At 47.4% G+C, this 20,500-nt stretch overlaps 1 protein-coding gene across 1 annotated transcript; it reads right to left on the bottom strand.

Annotated features, from left to right (window-relative positions):
* Positions 1 to 4,857: 4,857 nt before the first annotated feature.
* On the bottom strand, positions 4,858 to 20,046 carry WDR73 (WD repeat domain 73). Its single transcript, XM_047796339.1, has 8 exons — positions 19,942 to 20,046; positions 19,101 to 19,168; positions 18,529 to 18,617; positions 16,498 to 16,586; positions 15,829 to 15,893; positions 7,563 to 7,727; positions 6,887 to 7,246; positions 4,858 to 5,429 (listed from the first exon to the last, which is right to left on the bottom strand). The coding sequence occupies exons 1-8, from the start codon at positions 19,980 to 19,982 to the stop codon at positions 5,194 to 5,196; spliced, it is 1,113 nt and encodes a 370-aa protein (XP_047652295.1). The 5' UTR covers positions 19,983 to 20,046; the 3' UTR covers positions 4,858 to 5,193.
* Positions 20,047 to 20,500: the final 454 nt, after the last annotated feature.

Here is a 20,500-nt window from a genome sequence, read left to right as displayed (position 1 = left end):
TTACAGCTGTAGCATGGGTTCAATCCCTGGCCTGGGAACATCAGCATGTCTCAGGCGCTGCCAAAGAAAAAAATTTACCATTTTAACCACTTTTAAGTGTTATAATTCAGGGACATTAAGTACATTTACACTCTGTGCAACTATCACCACTGCCCAATTCCAGGGCTTTTTTTTTTTTTTCTTTTTAGGGCCACATCTGAGGCATATGGAGGTTCCCAGGCTAGGGGTTGAATCAGAGTACAGCTACTGGCCTACACCACAGCCACAGCAATGCCATATCTGAGCTGTGTCTGTGATCTACACCACAGTTCATGGCAACACCAGATCCTTAACCCACTGAGCGAGGCCAGGGATCGAACCCACATCCTCATGGATACCAGTTGGATTTGTTACCACTGAGCTTCAACAGGAACTCCCAGAACTTTTTTTTATCATCCCAGTTAAACTCTGTACCCATTAAACTGTAACTTCCCACTCCCACCTCCCCCAACCCTGGCGAGCACCATTTTGTTTTCTGTCTGTATGAATTGGCTTATTTTAGGTGGAATCATGTATTTGTCCTTTTGAGTCTCGTTTACTTCTTGGCATCCATTTTACCCAGGTCTAAGGGTACCACTAGGCAGAGAAGATCTAAGCAACTCACTGACTGGTTACCCTGAAATGAATCCAGAGCAGCACACAAACCACAAAGACACGTGGGAGGGCCTGTTCTTGTTTCATTCCTCATTCCGCCTGTGCTGTGCCCTCTGGCCACTCAGTTTCTTTCTCACCTCTGCTTTTTTCCACTCGTGCCCATCTCTGTGGCATGACTCCTTCCACAGACCCTTATTCTGCTCTCCAGACACCCAGCCCTACCTCCATGGAGCTGACCTTGGCGCTGACTCCTTTCTCCCTGCTGGCCTGTGGTTCAAATTCTCTGAGAGCAGTTCCGACGGGCTCATCCCAGGGAAGGGATCCGGTCCCTGTGAAACAGGAGGGAAGGAAGCAGGTGGTGGTTGTTGAGGACATGACAGAAACCGGTTAGAACCAACTAGGCCCAAGACGGCAGAAGATTTGGCTTCCAGTGGACCCTGAGCCTCATTATACGCTCATTGTAACGCATTAGCTAAGTGACATGCCACCAGCGTGTGACAGTTCCGAGGCGGACCATAAAAGGGGAAAGTTGGCGGTGGCCCAACTCCTGGAAATCCTGCCCCCTCCCCCTAAGTGTTGGAATAATCCTCACTTATTAGCCTGTGAAATTACCCAGCCCCTAAAAACTAACCACCCCATGTTTCAGGGCCACTGTTGCCTTTTGTGACAGACCACATTCTGTCTGTGGAGTGTGTAGCTCTGAATAATTCCACCCTGAGCTTTGTGAAGTCCCGAGACCAGGTGTGTCTTTTAATTAAAAGATATCAGGTTCGAGTCCCAAATGGAGTTGTGTGGGTTCATCTGGGTCACGTGTCTCTCCCTGGGGCAACCACCTGTGGCCAGGTGGGGGTGGCTGACTCACCCTTTCAGAGGAATTGAAGAGTGACCGGCAGCTCCAGAGAAGGGACAGGGGCTGAGCTCCTGAGGACACGGCCTTTAAGGTGGTCCTTCACCCCCCAGACACGTCTCCTCCTCTGGCCCAGTGACTCTTTTCTCATCTGGACACATCCTGTTCTGGAACACACCCTTCTGAGCACACACGTGCAAGAGCTGCCCCAAATTGAGTTACTCGTGTTCTTGGGAGTTCCCACTTTGGCACAGAGGGTTAAGGTTCCAGTATCGTCACTGCAGCAGCTCGGGTTGTTGCTGTGACGCAGGTTCAACCCCTGGCTCAGGAACTTCCATGTGCCGCAGGTGCAGCTGAAAAAAAAAAAAATTACTCCCATTCTCTATGTTGCTATTTGCTGGGTTTCTTGCTTCCTCTTCTTTCCTCCTCTCCAAATAGCTGCTTCATCTTTCTCTTGAATTTTGAATTGAGGCCGAAACAGTTCCTGAATGTTCTCTGCTTCCACTTTCCCTGCCCACAGCTGAACCAGAGCGGCTCCTGCGCAGATGTCAACGTGAATACCTGGTTCTCTTTGGGCTTCTTTAGAGTTTCTCTGGGACATCTTCCTGGGATTGCTGAAAGAACCCCAGGATTTCCTTCCTGTAGAAGGTGTCAGTTCTGAAAGAAGCATTTTGAGGAGTCCCCATTATGGTTCAGTGGGTTAAGAACCCAACTAGTATCCATGAAAATGCAAGTTCAATCATTAATGTATATTTTCAAGAAAATTAACTACCTTAAGATTTTCAAATCAACATCATTGTGCTATTGTTTTTCTTTTTTTTTCGGTTGCATCTGCAGCATTTGGAAGTTCCCAGGCCAGGGGTGGAACCCCCACAGCAGCAACCCAAGCCACTGCAGTGACAAATCCATAACCCACTGCACCACAAGGGAACTCCTGTGCACAGTCTTCTAATTTTTGTTTTCCAGATCTGTTGTGACAGCCTTGTTCTGTTTTCTTTAATCATTTCTTTTCCTTTTTCTTGCTTAATTTATAGAAGTTCAGCTGTCATTTTCCTGTGTGTCCCCAGATCCATCCCAGGTCTGCCCCCTGCTCACTGCGTTTCCCAGGCTCTCTTTAGTGACAAGCTCCTGACAGGTTTGGTCCATGGTACAGGATATCTGAAGGAGAGAAGTCTGGGGTTTCTTCCTCTGTACTTCTGCAGTCTGCAGCCATTTCCTCTACTGTCTTGGCACCTGCTAGGCAGCCCCTGCCCACAGCCCAGCCCCAGCCAGACAGGATTACTGTGCTCACTTCCCACCAGGAGGCCCATTCCTGGGCTCAGGTCACACCCAGCCAGCACCTTCTTTAGGGCTTTCCTTCCCTTGCCTCCTCTTTCAGACACCACATAATGACATCCCTCCCGGGAGTTCCTGTCATGGCGCAGTGGTTAGTGAATCTGACTAGGAACCGTGAGGATGTGGATTGGATCCCTGGCCTCGCTCAGTGGATTAAGGATCCGGCGTTGCTGTGGTGAAGGTTGCAGACACAACTCAGATCCTGTGTTGCTGTGGCTGTGGCCTAGGCTGGCGGCTACAGCTCCAATTCTACCCCTAGCCTGGGAACATCCACATGCCACAAATGCAGCCCTAAGATGCCAAAAAAAAAAAAAAAAGAAAAGAAAAAAGGAAAAGAAAGAAATTCTATGCAGCAGGATGCAGATTCACTTTCATGTTTGCTACAGGCCCAGGGATGGGAAAGCACCACCCTGGGGAGAGTCGGGTTCCAGTGAGAGCCCGGGGTAGGGAGGCCAGTCTCTGCCTGAAGGCCCAGCGCTGCAGGTGTTACTGGTGAGGATGCCCATGTACCCACCTTGGCTGTTAGCACCTTTAAAAACAGCCGCCCCAAACTTTTAAATATATGAAGAGTCTCAACTTTGCACATAAGAGAAATGCGGACTAAAAGTACAAATAATGATTTTTTTATTTATCAGACTGGCACAAGTAAAAAAGCCACTAAAGGGACTGCTGTTAAGGTAAGAGAAACAGATCATTACTATTGCTGTCATAATGTGGCACAATCTTCACAGAGGGCATTTGGACAGTATTTATAAACACTAAAAATGCACACATCCTCTGCCTCAGCAATTTTATATATCTATATCTACACACACACATACTATACATATAGGGGGTCGAATCGGAACTGTAGCCACCAGCCTGTGCCACAGCCACAGCAACACCAGATCCGAGCTGTATCTGCGACCTACACCACAGCTCATGGCAACGCCAGATCCTTAACCCACCAAGTGAGGCCAGGGATTGAACCTGTGTCCTCATGGATGCTAGCTGGGTTCACTAACCACTGAGTCATGACAGGAACCCCAATATATTTATTTAAATATGTATATATATAGTTTTTTTGGGGGGGCCCCACCTGCGGCATATGGAAGTTCCCAAAGGAGGGGTCAAATTAGAGACACAGCTCCTGGCCTGTGCCACAGCCACAGCCACATGGGATCCAATCTGCTTCTCTACCCATGCTGCACCTTGCAGCAATGTTAGATCCTTAACCCACTGAGTGAGGCCAGGGATTGGATCTGCATCCTCACAATACTAGTCGAGTTCGTTACCACTGAGCCACAAGGGGAACTCCCAGAATTTTATTTTTAGAAATGTCATGGATACAAAAGTTGTACATATTACTGCAAAAGATTAGAAAATTTTAATTGCCATTTAACAGGAGCCTGGATATATAAATTATGCTTCAACTACACAACAGTTCATCACACAACTGGGATAAAGAACCATGCTGTTCCTTTGTGCCTTCTGAACTGTGTACCTTGTAACCTCTATCAGCTGTTGAGAGCAAAAATGTTTTATTTATTTATTTTTCTCTTTTCGGCCATGCCTGTGGCATGCAGAAGTTCCCAGGCCAGGGATCAAACTTGCACCACAGTAGTGATAATGTCAGATCTTAACCTGATGCACCACCAGGGAACTCCAAAGATGTTTTAAAATTTGACATTTAGTAGGCAAAAATGGCATAATCTTAACTATTTCCTTTACTGCCACGGGGGTTGACTTTTCATGTTTATTTGCCCATTTTTAGTTCTTTAAAAAATTCACAGGAGTTCCCGTCGTGGCTCAGTGGTTAACAAATCCGACTAGGAACCATGAGGTTGTGGGTTCGATCCCTGCCCTTGCTCAGTGGATTGAGGATCTGGCTTTGCCGTGAGCTGTGGTGTGGGTCGCAGACGCGACTCGGACCCTCGTTGCTGTGGCTCTGGCTTAGGCCGGTGGCTACAGCTCCGATTTGACCCCTATCCTGGGAACCTCCACATGCCACAGGAGAGGCCCTAGAAAAGGAAAAAAGACAAAAAAAAAAATCACAGGACCTGTTTACATTCACTAACTCTTTAGATTGTATGATATTGTGAATACAGACAGGGGTAAAACTTGAGGGAAACGGGGCTCCCAGATCTAACAGTAGCCACCAAACATGTATTGTGCCATGCACCCTACCCATTATTTTTAAATATGTTACTTCTAACTTTCCCAACAACCCTGCCAGACAGTTGATGACCAGTCTCATTTCACAAAGAAAGAAAGTGGGGCCAGGAAGCTGGTTAACTTGCCCACGGCCACTCAGCTGGAACAGGGCCCTGTGGTCACTTGAATCCTTGCTATCCAGTAACACCTCCTCTTCCCAGGGCCCGGGTGGAAAGATGCTCGTGTCAGTGCGAAGCACGGAGGTCCACCCAGTCCCACACGTGCAGTGAGGCATCACTCGCTGCCGACAGCAAAGTCCTTGGTTTGCAGGGGTGCCAGGTATGGGTGGTGACCAGTGGAGCAGTGTCTACGCCACTGTCATCTAGGAAGATGTGACCTCTGTGAGTGAAGAGAGGTTCCACTTGGCCCCCCACTCCATTCCAAGACGTGACATCATAGATCTGGACCGTCCCATCAAAACCTGTGGAAGGAAAAAATAAAAATCATTAAAAACAAAACAAAAAAACCCGAGGAAAAAGAAGAAAAGGGAGCACTGACACTGAATCCCTGGAGTAATTTTCATAATTTGCTCTATGGAACCCAAACTGGCTACAGGATAAAAAAATCAAATAGTAATGAGATATTTAAAGGCCAACTGCAGAGCATGTAACATTCAGCCTCAGTGTCGGCAGCTGATGACACTATGGGGCAGGGGACGGTGAGCACCTGTCAGCCATCTGCTATGTGCCAGGCCCGAGGCTAATCCTGCATTCACTCTTTTAGTCCTCACAGCTGCATGAAGCAGGTACTGTTATTTTCTCCAAGAAACTGAGCTTTAAGAGACTTTTTTTCTTTTCTTAAGGGCCACACTTCTGGCATATGGAGGTTCCTGGGTTAGGGGTCGAATCAGAGCTGCAGCTGCCGGTCTCCACCACAGCCACAGCAACACCAGATCAGAGCTGCCAACTTACACCACAGCTCATGGCAACGCCGGATCCTTAACCCACTGGGTGAGGCCAGGGGTGGAACCTGCATCCTCACGGATACTAGTTGGGTTCTTAACCCACCGAGCCACAATGGGAACTCCCTTAAGGGACATCTCAAACCCTTTCCACTTGCCCCCAAATTTCTAATCCCTCTGTACTGAGTCCCTCTCAACAGATGGCCGTGTCTCCTATTTGATGGGGAAGCAGGAACCTTTAAGGAGGAATAGCCAAGCTTGGTTCTTCTCATCTGGATCCTGCTATTACTAATGATCTTTCCTGCTCTCTCAACTATTCTTTCTACCTCTCCCCCTCTAGGAGTTCCCACTGTGGCCCAACAGGATCAACAGTATCTTGAGAGCGCTGTGATGCAGGTTCGATTCCGGGCCCGGCACAGTGCATTGCCACAGCTGTGGTGTAGGTTGCAACTGCGGCTTGGGTCTGATCCCTGGCCTGGGAACTCCATATGCCTCGGGGTGGCCAATAATAATAATAAAAAATAAAAAAACCTCTCCCCCTCTCAGAGGATCCTTCCATTGGCTTTTTGATACTTCATTCAATACCCTCATTCAGCTAGATGCTGCCAGGCCAGACCCAGAAGCCTGCTGACTTAGCTGGCTTGCTCTAATTTTGAAAGCGAGTGGACTGAGACGCACCCCTGAGGTCCTATCACCCCTGCCTGCTGCACCCCATGGCTGTTCTAGGCCTCTTGACCAACCTCAGAATTGAATTTCTGCTGGGACAGAAAGGCCTGCCGCCAAGGTATGGAAGTTTGGTAGCAGGATGGGGAAGAGCCAGCAGTGAAGGACCTGGAGAGCTACACTGGAGCATTTCCGAGCTACTTTAACCTCTTAGGCCAGATTTATTGTGGGGCTACAGGCCCCTTCCTGAGTACCCTAGAGTCCCCTGGGAGAGACAGATCCAAAGATAGACACGAGATCCTGCTCAGCAGTACCTGAGATAGCCAAGCAGTTGTCTAGGCCTGGAGCCCAAGTCACTCGCAGCAGCTCTGGGTCAGGGCTGGGTGTGGACACTGGGCACTGGACTGAGCTCACAGGCTGGCTGAGATCCCGTGGGTCAAGAAGACAGAGCTGCCCGTCCGAGCCAAGGCTGGCGATGCGAGGCCCTGGGCCCCGGCCGCCGACTTCTGCACACCACCTCCCTCCAGCGGACCCAGGGCTGGGCCTGAGGTTCTCTGACGGGGCCCACTTCTGGCGGGTGTCAACAAGGCCCAGGCGGCCGGAGGTGCAGCAGAAGGCAAAGGTGTTTGCATCCAGGACCTGCAGGCTACTCAGCAGCTCATCGTCGCTAATACCTGGACGATGGGGCAAAAGAGAAACTGCTGCAGTCACTTGGGGCTGGTGATTTGGTCGGGCTGGCGGGTCACAAGTCCCTTCGTCCGAGAAGCTCCCCCCTAGCCCCAGGCAGAATGAACCACTTGTCTGGCTGTGTGCTGGTCCCAGGACCTGCCACCCCCAAGCCAGAACAGGGGCCCCTGGAGCCCAGGCCTGGCCCTCCCTCATCCTGCTTCCCCAGCCTCTGGCACACAGGGTGGGGTTTTGTTTCCAGCGTGGCTGAGTAGGGCTGGGAGGTGGACACTGGCTGGACGAGCCACCAAGGGGCCATGGTACCTGAGGTGTATGTGCTCTTGTGCGACTCCAGGTCCACCACCTTCAGGCTGCTGAGCCTCGCCCCGTGGAGGACCCCAGGCGCCGGAGACGAGAATATGGCCAGCCTGGGCCAGGGATGTCCCTCCTTCTCATGTGCATCGATGGTGCTGACGGCTTTAATGACATCTGGGGGGCAAGTGGAAGAGGCTGAAGTCCAGAATGTTGATGCTGGTTTGCAACCTTACCTGGGGGAGGCTGGCCAGAAGGCCAGGGGAGAAAGGGAGCTGACAGCGGGCAGGAGAGGATGTGGAGACACAAACACTCTGCATTCTGTTCACATTTGCGGAACTGTCAGACACGCTCTAATTTCTTTATAATTTGTCTTATGATGAACTGTCGTGCACATGGGAGAAAATGAATCACTGCAGCCATTTCAAAAAAGCCCAAAGCAGTCCTGGCTTTTTATAGTTTCATGGAGAACAAACAAAGGCAGAGAAAAAGGAAAGAACACACTGATGATGTTGTTTATGCCTTAAGTGAAAATAACAGGAACGAATCTATTCATGAACAAATATCATTTCCTCAAAAACATGTTCCATGACCTCAAGCGACTTGCTGAAGCCTAACATGTAAGGATTACAACACAGATGTCTTTGTCTTCAAATATAAATTGGCCCACTCCCGGGCATCTATCCAGAGAAAACCATGACTCGAAAAGACACGTGTACTCCAACGTTCACTGCAGCACTATATACAATAGCCAAGACATGGAAACAACCTAAATGTCCACCAACAGAGGAATGGATCAAGATGTGGTACTGGAGTTCCTGTCGTGGTGCAGTGGAAACGAATCCGATTAGGAACCATGAGGTTGCAGGTTTGATCCCTGGCCTCGCTCAGTGGGTTAAGAATCCGGCATTGCCGTGAGCTATGGTGTAGGCCAGCAGCTGTAGCTCCAATTAGACCACTAGCCAGGGAACCTCCATATGCCACAGGTGCAGCCCTAAAAAAGACAAAAACACACACACAAAAAGAAGTGGTACATATACACAGTGGAATATTACTCAGCCATTAAAAGGAAAGAGGTAACTGCATTTGCAGCAACATGAATGGACCTAGAAATTATCATGTTAAGTGAAGTCAGTCAGACAGTGAGACCAGCATCAAATGCTATCACTTACACGTGTAATCCAAAAAAAGGACACAATGGAGTTCCCGTTCATGGCTCAGTGGTTAATGAATCCGACTAGGAACCATGAGGTTGCAGGTTCCATCCCTGGCCTCGCTCAGTGGGTTAAGGATCTGGCGTTGCCATGAGCTGTGGTGTAGGTTGCAGATGCAGCTCGGATCCCATGTTGCCGTGGCTCCGGCATAGACCGACGGCTACAGCTCTGATTAGACCCCTATCCTGGGAACCTCCACATGCCTCACAAGAGGCCCTAGAAAAGGCAAAAAGATAAATAAATAAATAAGTAAATAAATAAATAAGTAAATAAATAAATAAATAAAGGACACAATGAACTTCTTTGCAGAACAGATACTGACTCACAGACTTTGAAAAACTTATAGTTTCCAAATGAGACAGGTTAGGGGGTAGGGGGATGTGCTGAGGGTTTGGGATGGAAATGCTGTAAAATTGGGTTGTGATGATCATTGTACAACTATAAATGTAATTGAGTAATAAAAAATGCTATAAAATTAAAAAAAAAACATAACTTGGGCAAGAAATCCATGTCTTTTTTTATACTGATTATATGTACTTGACCTCAAGTTAAAGCAAATTATATTTTATTTTTGCAATTATATATTAACTTCACTTTTAAATTTTATTATTATTTTATTTTATTTAACAAATCAGCACTGTCTTGCATCAGCCATTGTCTCTCTTTCGCTTTTGGTCTTTTTAGGCCACATCCATGGCATACGGAGCTTCCTAGACTATGGGTCAAATCTGGACCTGTAGCCACCGGCCTACACCACAGCTCACGGCAATACGCGATCCTTAACCTGCTGAATGAGGCCAGGGATCGAACCCACATCCTCATGGTTACTAGTCAGGTTTGTTACTGCTGAGCCACGAGGGGAACTCCTATTTTATTTTTTAAAAATAAATTTTACTGGCATGTAGTTGATTAAGTTAAATGAGGTTTTAGCCTTTTCTCTCTCAGCCTGCTTGGAGAGAAGGCAGGTTCTCATCTCTGCATTCTACATTTATAACATAGTTCAAGTAGTTTACTGAACAAACAACTTAAAGGAGAAGCGTATTTTCCACTTTGTATTTTCTTGCTCCAAGAGGGGGGTCCCTATTTGGTTTCCATACTCTGTAGAGAAAATGGGGAGGAGGAGTTCCTTTGTGGCTCAGTGGGTTAAGGATCCAGCATTGTCACTGCAGCAGCTCCAGTCACTGCTATGGTGCGGGTTCTATCCCTGACCCAAGAACTTCTGAATGCCTAAGATGTGGCCAAAAAAAAAGGGAAGAAAAGAAGATGGAAATCTAAATATTTTTTTAAAAATGACATTCTTGCTTTCTATTGATCTGTTCCTCCCAGTCACTATTTTTCCCTTTTTTTTTTTTTTTTTTTTTGCTTTTTCAGGGCTGTACCCAGGGCATATGGAGGTTCCCAGGCTAAGGGTCAAATCAGAGTTACATCTGCCGGCTTACACCACAGCCACAAACGTGGGATCCAAGCCATGTCTGTGACCTACACCACAGCTCCCAGCAACATGAGATCCTTAACCCACTGATCGAGGCCAGGGAACGAACCTGCATCCTCATGGATGCTAGTCAGATTCATTTCCACAGAGCCATGATGGGAACTCCAAATCTATTTATTTTTAAATTCTAATGGAGAGATAAATATCAGACTGAGGAAGGGATGGATGAGGGAAGGAAGACGAACATGGCTTATCAAGCAAGCCTGTGGCAGCTGGTTCCCTGGAGACAGACTGCATACAAGGAGGCAGAGAGGACGGCTGCCGAGGCCCCTGGAGTACTGCTGCCAAAGCCACAGGCTCTCACGGGCACTTACTCCAGACTTGCTGAACTTTTAACTGCTTTACCCCAGGAGCTGCGGAGGTCAGAGGTGACCCAACAACTGAGCCTCAGGACCAGCCTGTCCCCAGGGGGCGCCAATGAGGCTGGGATTGGAGCCACCCGTCAGAGCTTGCCTGACTCTCCTGGGCCCCACTCAGGGGCTCCCTCCTCCCCTTCCATAGACCCTGAGGACCCTGAGACAGGGGGGATTCTCAGATGTGATTAGTCCTCTGACAGGGGGAAGGAGGAGTCCCAGAGAAGGCCTATTTCAGGAGTTCCTGTCATGGCTCAGTGGTTAATGAATCCAAATAGGAACCACGAGGTTGAAGGTTCGATCCCTGGCCTTGCTCACTGGGTTAAGGATCCGGCGTTGCTGTGAGCTGTGGTGTAGGTTGCAGATGCAGCTTGGATCCTGCGTTGCTGTGACTCTAGCATAGGCCGGTGGCTACAGCTCCCATTTGACCCCTAGGCTGGGAACCTCCATATGCTGCAGGTGTGGCCCTAAAAGGATAAAAGACCAAAAAAAAAAAAAAAAAGAAAAAAGAAAAAAGATGCAGTAGAAACCAAAGACTTCAGAGCTCCTGACTGGAGTTGCTCCATTGATACAACAGGCAAGAAATGCAGGTTCCTCCTCCTCCCTCTTGTCAGTGGTAGAATGTCCCCTCTCGGGACTCCACACACCTTTACCAAACCAGCCTGCAACTGAAGAGTAATACTATGATATCAGAGCAAAAGATACTAGAAGGCACCTCAAGAACTAGTCAGTAAAAGAAGGTTATTTGAAGATTAAACCGAGAGCAGGGTTAGAGCAGGGGTAGGCACACCCTTAAGGAGTCAGAAGGCTCCTGGAGTTCCCGTCGTGGCGCAGTGGTTAGTGAATCTGACTAGAAACCATGAGGTTGTGGGTTCGATCCATGGCCTCGCTCAGTGGGTTAAGGATCCGGCGTTGCCATGAACTGTGGTGTAGGTTGCAGATGCGGCTCGGATCCCACATTGCTGTGGCCCTGGTGTAGGCCAGCGTCTACAGCACCGATTAGACCCCTAGCCTGGGAAGCTCCATATGCTGTGGGAAGCGGCCCTAGAAAAGGCAAAAAGACAAAAAAAAAAAAAAAAGGAGTCAGAAGGCTCCAGACCCACCGCACTGAGCAAATAAGAGGGGGCTGCTCAGCCCCAAAGGCAATGGAAACGCTGTCAGGGCAGAGCCACTCCAGACTGAAGGCCTAACTTCAAAGAGGAAGCCTCAGGTGACACTCAGCGGAGATCTTTCTCAGCCCCAGAGCTGAAAGGAGAGGCCAGAGTCCCTGCCCCGGGGCCCTGGACAGCATCTAAGCCCAGGAGCCACACCTCCACCAGTCATGCTCACTGCCCAAGAGAATGGAAACACAACTGGGAACCCTCTGACCTGATTCTTCTTGCTGTGGTTAGGTTTATCTGCAGCCTTTGCTTCTGTTAGGTCTTCTACAGGGAAAGAATAAGCATCTGGAATACTCCACTTTTAGGAATACTTATTTTTTTCATTATAAACTAATAAAACTGCACTCTGGTTTATACGGCGGTCCTGCGAATCTGGTGAGCACCTGCCCCTGTAAGCAGATTAGATTTGTTCTGGGTGTGCTGACAAAAATCAGCTTTCTATAACACCAAAGCTGGGGGTCAAACTTGAACCTTGGAAAATTCACCAAGATAAGGCCATGCTTTTAGGCACCTAAGAAAAACAGCTGGCCGGCCTTTCCCAGACCCTGGAACATTCTGTGCTAATAATGTAGGAGAAGATAACCATTTGATTTCTACATTCGCATGAGTGTCAGAGCAAGTCTCCTTGGGACCAGCTCTGCTAGACCCGGGGCTACAGGTTCTGTATGGCAGCTGGTTCCCCAGGCACTGTCAGGATAAAAGGCAGCTCCAGGGCGCCCCTTCATCTTTAAACCACTGCTGCCCCACACAGCCTATTATTAGAGGAAGATAAAAAACAATTATAAGTTACCTGCCTAAAGACAGACACAGAGATCATGGGAACAGAACCCAGAGTCCAGAAATAAATCCTTATATTCATGGTCAACTGATTTTTCATGAAGACACCACGGCAGATTAGTGAAGAAAGGTTAGGCCTTTTGAAAAATGGTGCTGGGGCAACCAGATAATCATCTGTAAAAAGATGAACTTAGGGGAGTTCCTGTTGTGATGCAACAGAAATAAATCCAACTGGCATCCATGAGGATGCGGGTTCAATCCCTGGCTTTGCTCAATGGGTTAAGGATCCGGCATTGCCATGAGCTGTGGCATAGGTCAGCAGCTACAGCTCTGATTCAACCCCTAGCCTGGGAACTTACATATGCTGCAGGTGCGGCCCTAAAAAAGCAAAAAAAAAAAAAAAAAAGATGCCCTTAGGCCCTTCCCTCATACCATACACAAAGGCTGACTCTGAAGAGATCATACACTTAAATGCTGGAGCTGAAACAATATAACTTTAAGAAAAAAAAAAAAACACAGGAGAAAATCTATGGATTAGGTAGACTTCTTAGATATGACACAAAAAGCACAATTCCTAAAAGAAATAATAAAACATCTTAACAAAATTTAAAACTTTTCTGCTTCAAAGGCCACTATATAGAAAATGAAAAGAAAATAAGAGACTGGAGAAAATATTAGCAAAACCCATACCCGACAAATAACTTGTATCCAGAATGTATAAAGAACACTTATCACTCTAAAGACAAAATAGCCAATCAAAAAATGGGCAGAGAGTTCCCTGGTGGTCTAGAGGGCTAAGGACCTGGTGCTGTCACTACTGTGCCTTGGGTCAATGCTGTGGCACAGGGCACAGGTTCAATCCCTGGCCCAGGAACTTCCTACATGCTGCAGACATGGCCAAAAAATAAATAGGCAAAATATTTGATAAAATATAAGCACCAAAAGCAAGGAACACTTATGTATTTGTTTGATGTTGTATCCCCAGAACCTTGCCCAATGCTTGAAACATCAGAAGCATTCAATGAATATTTGTTGATTGAAATGCTAGCGACTGCTACAAATACTAGTAATAATAATAGCAATAATAACTATTATACGTCCTTTCATAAGTAGAGCTTATCTCCGGGAACCAGCTCTAAGCAAAATGGTGCCAGAGACTATGTGGCAGTCAGTAAATGCCCTAAAACACCTTTTTTTTCAGAGCCTCTACATACAATACTGAGATCAATTATTATTATTATTATTTTGTTTTTGGGGCTGCACCCACAGCATATGGAGGTTCCCAGGCAAGGGGGGGAATTGGAGCTGCAGCTGCCAGCCTATAGCAGAGCCACAGCAACACCAGATTCTTAACCCACTGAGCAAGGCCAGGGATCGAACCCACGTCCTCATGGATACTAGTCGGGTTCGTTAATCACTGAGTCACGATGGGAACTCCTAAGAGCAATTATTATTATCCAAGAACTATATAGTTACCACCAGGCATGGTCATAAGCAGACTCTGAGGTAGGACCGGATTTCGGTATTGGTTCTGCTACCATCTTTGTGACTTTGAACAAGTTAGCCTCTCTTGGACAGTTTGTTCTCAGAATTTAACGAGATCACACACAGAAAGTCATTAGTACAGTGACTGGAATATAATATACACTCAATATTACTGTTGCATCTTACAGATTGTTGTTTAATCTGAACAAGTATCATGAAAATGTACAGTGAGGAGTTCCTGTCATGGCTCAGGGGAAACAAATCTGACTAGCTTATGTGAGGATGCAGGTTCCATCCCTGGCCTTGCTCAGTGGGTTAAGGATCTGGCGTTGCTGTGAGCTGTGGTATAGGCCAGTGGCTACAGCTCCAATTTGACCCCTAGCCTGGAAACTTCATATGCTGCAGGTGTGGCCCTAAAAAGACAAAAAAAAAAAAAAAAGAAGTGCAGTGAAATTACATTATCAAGGGGCTTGTGACAGCATGTTATCTCAGCTTGCTACAGGGGAAAAAAAACAAAACCACCAAAAACCCTCATGATATTTGAATAGGCATTTCACCAAAGGTATATGAATAGCAAAGATGCTCGACATTATTATTCATTAAGGAACTGCAAATGAAAGCCACATAATATACAATTTCATTCATTAGGACGGCTTTAATAAAAAAGACAAACAATAACAAATGTTGGTGAGGACATGAAGAACTCTCAGACATTACTGGCAGGAATGTAAATGATGAAGCTATTCTGGAAAATAGTTTGGATTAAAAAAAAAAAATCAAACACATGGAGTTCCCATTGTGGTGCACAGGTTAAGAATCCAACTGCAGTGGCTCGGGTCGCTGCAGAGGTGTGGGTTTGGTCCCCAGCCTGGTGCAGTGGGTTAAAGGATGTGGCATTGCCACAGCTGTGGCATAGCCTGGATTCAATTCCTGGCTTGGGAACTTCCATACGCCATGGGTGCAGCCATAAAAATTAAAAACGAGATAAACAAACCTAGATTTACCAGATGATCCAGCAATTTCACTCCTAATGCCTATCCAAGCAAAATAAAACCATATGTTCACGTGTATTCTTAGCTGCATTATTCATAACAACCAAAATGAGATCCATCACCTGGTGAACAGATAGACAAATGTGGTACATCCACACGATGGAATGAATACCACTCAGCCACAAAAAGGAACACACCGCTAATACATGTTACAACACTGTATGACATGGGGACCTCATAAGTTTTATGCTCAGTGAAAGCAGCCAGATACAAGAGACCACATACTGTATGACTTCAAAGACACGAAATATCCAGAAAAGGCAAATCTATTATACAACAGAAATAGATTAGGGCAGGGTGTGGGCATGAGAATTAATAGTAACTGGCATGAGGGATCTTACTGGGTCATAAAAATGTTCTAAAACTGATTTATAGTGAGGAGTTCCCATTGTGGTTCAGCAGTAACAACCTGACTAGTATCCACGAGGACATGGGTTCGATCCCTGGCCTTGCTCAGTGGGTTAAGGATCCGGCGTTGCCATGAACTGTGGTGTAGGTCACAGATGCGGCTTGGATCCCACATTGCTGTGGCTGTGGTGCAGGCCGGCAGCTGCAGCTCCAACTGACCCCCAGCCTGGGAACCTCCATATGCTGCAGGTGTGGCCCTGAAAAAAAAGTAGATACTGCATTTTAATTCCCACCTGGCTCTGAGTCTACATCTTAACTGGCTTGGATTAGGACTAGGGGGTATGGGAGTAACAGGCTTTCCTACAACCCCAACCCCCACCAAGTCAAAGTCACTCACCACTGTCCTCAGCGACTTGCCACACCTGCAGGTAACAACCAGGAAGGCCACTGGTCACCAGCAACCTAGTCAGGATGGAGAAGAAATCTCAACCCACATTCCCCCCAACCTCTCCAGCCTACTCAGCTTGGGATTCTGAATCTCCTCATATTAGGAGAGCTTCTTGAATGGAGGGATCATCAAGACCAGTCACACTTGTTTAACAGATGAGGAGTAGCTCACTCCCCTTTAGGGACAGGCCCACAGCTCACAGAGGGTCATGGGACTGAGCCCTGGCTTCCACGGGGCATGGGGTGACCGAGAGGACTCAGCAGAAACCCTGAACACATAACCCTGACCAGAGGCTCTCAGCCTCTGCCAGCTGAACTGTTAATCCCAACTACCCGCCATCGGCTCTTTGAGAAACTAAAAGCATCCCTTCTACTCTGTGTCTATTCCCTGGACAACTTCAGCAACCCGTAGGTTACAATAACAAAAAGGTCCGTGAGGGCTGTGAAGCCACTGAGCGATGGGGTCTTTGCCTTCCAGATCTCTGTGTGTGCGGGTGCTCCCACGTGGCCGCGGGCTGAGGGGGCTGGGGGAGGAGTGGTGATAAAGAGGAAGGATAGCTGTGATATTTCTAGCCACTCCATCCTGAGTGGAAGGTCTGGGTCACAGAGCTGACCATACCTGGTGTCTGGCACGTGCTTCAGATCAAAGACAGACCTGTCTGAAAATCCTCCATGGCGTACCTTGAAATCTCTTTCAGGGAATAAACCCTAAAATACAAAGGGGTGGCCAATCAGACAGGGGCTGCTCTCGAGAAGAATGTTTTGGCTGAGCTCTAAGTAAGGAGTGACACCCCAGCCCTGCAGGAAGCCACGGGAGCCGCTCAGATGGCAAAGATGCTTCTCTGGGCAGGGCCTCAGGGTGCTGTTTGTAAATGTTGGTCTCGGCTGCCTACATAGACAGCTTCCTTCTGTCCTGCACATCTAAAACCTCTCTCCTAACCTTTCACTAGGCCCAATTTGAGTGAGCTCCTGGGTCAAGTTTGAGTGATGGGGTTGAGGGAGATAAGAGCACTAAGAAGGAAATTTACCCAAGGCAACAAAGGCCAGACTGACCTAGCTGAGGAGTCTGAGGGACTTAATAGCAACATTACGCCATTACAGGCAACGTTAGGCAACTCTTCTTCCTCTTTTTTTTTGTCTTTTGTCTTCTTAGGGCCGCACCTGCGGCACAAGGAGGTTCCCAGGCTAGGGGTGTAATCAGAGCTACAGCTGCTGGCCTACACCACAGCCACAGCCACGTGGGATCTGAGCTGCGACTACAACCTACACCACAGCTCACGGCAACGCCAGATCCCCAACCCACTGCGCGAGGCCAGGGATCAAACCTGCATCCTCATGGATCCTAGTTGGATTTATTTCTGCTGCAACACAACAGGAACCCCCAACTCTTCTCTTCTTTTTTTTGCTTTTTAGAGCCGCACTTTCAGCATATGGAAGTTCCTAGGCTAGGAGTCGAATTGGAGCTACAGCTGTGGCCTACACCACAGCCACAGCAATGCCAGATCCTTAACCCACTAAGTGAGGCCAGGGATCGAACCCACAACCTCTTGTTTCCTAGTCGGATTCATTTCTACTGCACCACAATGGGAACTCCCCTCTTCTCTTCCTGACATATTCTTTTCTCTTGGCTTCTGAAACTTTGGCCTTTTCTGAGACTCCTCCTACTTCAAAGACTATTCCTTCTTAATAATAGGAGAAAAAAATGTGTATATATATGTATAATTGGGGCACTGTACTGTACAGCAGAAACTGACAGAACATTGTAAATCAACTATAATAAAAACTTTTAGAAAAAAGACTGTTCCTTCTTAGTATTGCCTGTAGGTTCATCTTCTCTACCCATTCCTTAAATGTATTCCCTGAGGTTCTGTCTTTAGCCATCCTCTCCTCTTACTCCTTACACACTACACGTTCATCCTAGGTGATCTTAACCATCCTAAGGTTTCAACCATTCTCCGTACCCTAATGGTTCCCTAAGTCTATTTTTTTTTTTGTCTTTTTGCCTTTTCTAGGGCCACTCCTGCAGCAAATGGACGTTCCCAGGCTAGGGATCTAATTGGAGCTATACCTGCTGGTCTATGCCAGAGGCACAGCAACAGAGGATCCAAGCTGCGTCCGCAACCTACCCATAGCTCACGGCAACACCAGATCCCCAACCCACTGGGCAAGGCCAGGGATTGAACCTGCAACCTCATGATTCCTAGTCTGATTCGTTAACCACTGTGCCACGATGGGAACTCCACCCTAAGTCTATTTTTGATAAAGTATAATTGACTTCTTGCTCTAGTAGCCCTCTGCAAATCAGAGGAGCACTTATTTCTATCCATATTTCCCTTCCTGTATTGGATTACAAGGGCAGGTCCAGTACTTCTAGTCTCTTGCTAGTATCCAGGACAATATTTAGTAGACAATAGGAGCTTCGTAAAAGTTTAATAAATGAGTAGAAGTAGGAATTCCCATCGTGGTGCAGTGGAAATTAATCCGACCAGGAACCATGAGGTTGTGGGTTCGATCCTGAGCCTTGCTCAGTGAGTTAAGGATCCTGTGTTGCTGTGGCTGTGATGTGGTCCGGTAGCTACAGCTCCCATTCGACACCTAGCCTGGGAACTTCCATATGCCGTGGGTATGGCCCAAATATATTTCAAGTTACCTGGTTTTCTTTTACAGAAAGTCTGAGAGGTAATATCAGATGAAGAATCTCATTTTTTTTCAGGCTTTCATAGCCAGCAACCAAGATTCCTGGAAAAAGAAGCAGAAGTAGTTGTGACAAACTGTTGGAAATATTCTGGTTCATGACTGAGTCTAGACTCTTTGCCAAATTCTCCAAAGAAAACATAAACTCCTTTGCTATTGGTATGAAGCCTTGTATTGGGGGATGGATGAGATCTAGATCTTATATTAATAAGAGTAATATTAACAAAATATATCTGAAGGAGGGAAGAGGAAAATGTTCTGTAAGAACATTTGCAGTGGGATTGTGGGCAGTTTGCAGAGAATTTAAAAAAAATCTTATATTGCCTTTTTTAATTAAAAAAGTAAAGCGATACCATAACAACAACAATGAAAAGAGGAATATTAAATGCTGATGGGGCATGAAATTGCTACAAGTGACCGAGAGGCCCTCAAGCTCCCAAAAGAGTGATGGATCCTTCTGCGCTGAGCCCCTGAGTCCAGACTTGAGGAATGGGATTCTCTCTTTCAGAGTCCTGCAGGACATATCACCTTTGTCACCAATCCATTCAAGGACTCGAGTGGCTCCCGAGAGGTCGAATTCATGGAAATCCTGGTACCTGCATGATAGGGACACAAGGTCACGCGATGCATGGCACTTTTACAACTGTTAAAGAACTCTGAGATGGCAGCATAGTTTGGTGGTTGGGGTCCTGGCTCTGGAATCAGGCAGAACTGGATGGAGTCTTGTTACACTTTTTACCCTCTGTGTGACTGGGACCAGACCAGTCAAATTTCCCTGGCTTTGTCCTCATCTGTAAAATGCAACTCCCTAAGTACCCAGGCTTCCCAGGGTTGATGTGAGGAATCAATGAGATAACTTCTTTTCCTTTTTTTAAAGGCTGCATATGGAAGTTCCCAGGCTAGGGGTCCAATCGGAGCTACAGCTGCTGGCCTACACCACAGCCACAGCAACGCGGAATCCGAGCCCTGTCTTCGACCTGCACCACAGGTCAAGGCAACGCCAGATCCTTAACCCACTGAGCCGGGCCTGGGATTGAACCCGCATCCTCATGGATACTAGTCGGGTTCGTTTCCGCCGCGCCACAACGGTAACTCCAATGAGATAATTTTTAAGATTGAACGCAGAGTCTGGAGCGAAATAAACGATCACTTATGTTATCCTTCACAAGCACTGCTCCTACTAGTACTTCACAAAATTTGCACACACCAGAAGGTGCCATTTCCCAGATGCGGGAGCCCAGGCCCATGCGGAGTTCTCCGCATCCGTCCCGCCCCACACCAAGATTCCCTTCGCGCCCCACCCCGCGCCCATCCGCCCCTAGGTCAGCTCCAGGCACGGATTCCACGTCCCCAGACCCACACGACTTACAAGCGTAAAGATTCCACCAGCCAGTCCTCAGCGGGATCCATGGCAACTGCTGCTTCCGGTACCGCACTTCCGCCTCTGAACCTTCCTGGGCAGGGGCAGCCATCTCGCGAGAAGTGGGCGCGGCTTGCTCTGACCGGGGGCGGGTCTCATGCCAAAGGGAGGGGCCTAGATGTGTCTTAGCGCTGCTGCGCGCTTGCAGGGGTGCGCTTGCCAGGCTAGGTCCGCGATTCTCCGTGTAAAATCGCCCAGAAAAGTGACGTAAACTCAGGGATTTCCAAGATGTCAGTTCCAGGCGGGGCCTGAGGGACCATATACCCGCCCGCTTTTATGACCGGGTTGTGCAGATCGTTGGAAAAAGCCAGATAAAATACAGGACGCCCGGTTAAATGCGAATTTTAGGTAAACAATGAATAATATTTTAAGTATGTTCCTGCAATATTTAGGATATTATATACGAAGTTCGACGATAACTGGATGTCCTGTATTTTTATCACTAACTGGCAACCCCACAATGCCAGAGAAGAGAGTAAGGGGACATTGGAGTCTGGATCCCAACTCA

This window comes from Phacochoerus africanus, chromosome 9, assembly GCF_016906955.1.
Source record: "Phacochoerus africanus isolate WHEZ1 chromosome 9, ROS_Pafr_v1, whole genome shotgun sequence".
NCBI classification, from domain to species: domain Eukaryota; kingdom Metazoa; phylum Chordata; class Mammalia; order Artiodactyla; family Suidae; genus Phacochoerus; species Phacochoerus africanus.
Note: the sequence above shows the minus strand (reverse complement) of the source record. Positions and strands in the feature narration are given on the sequence as shown.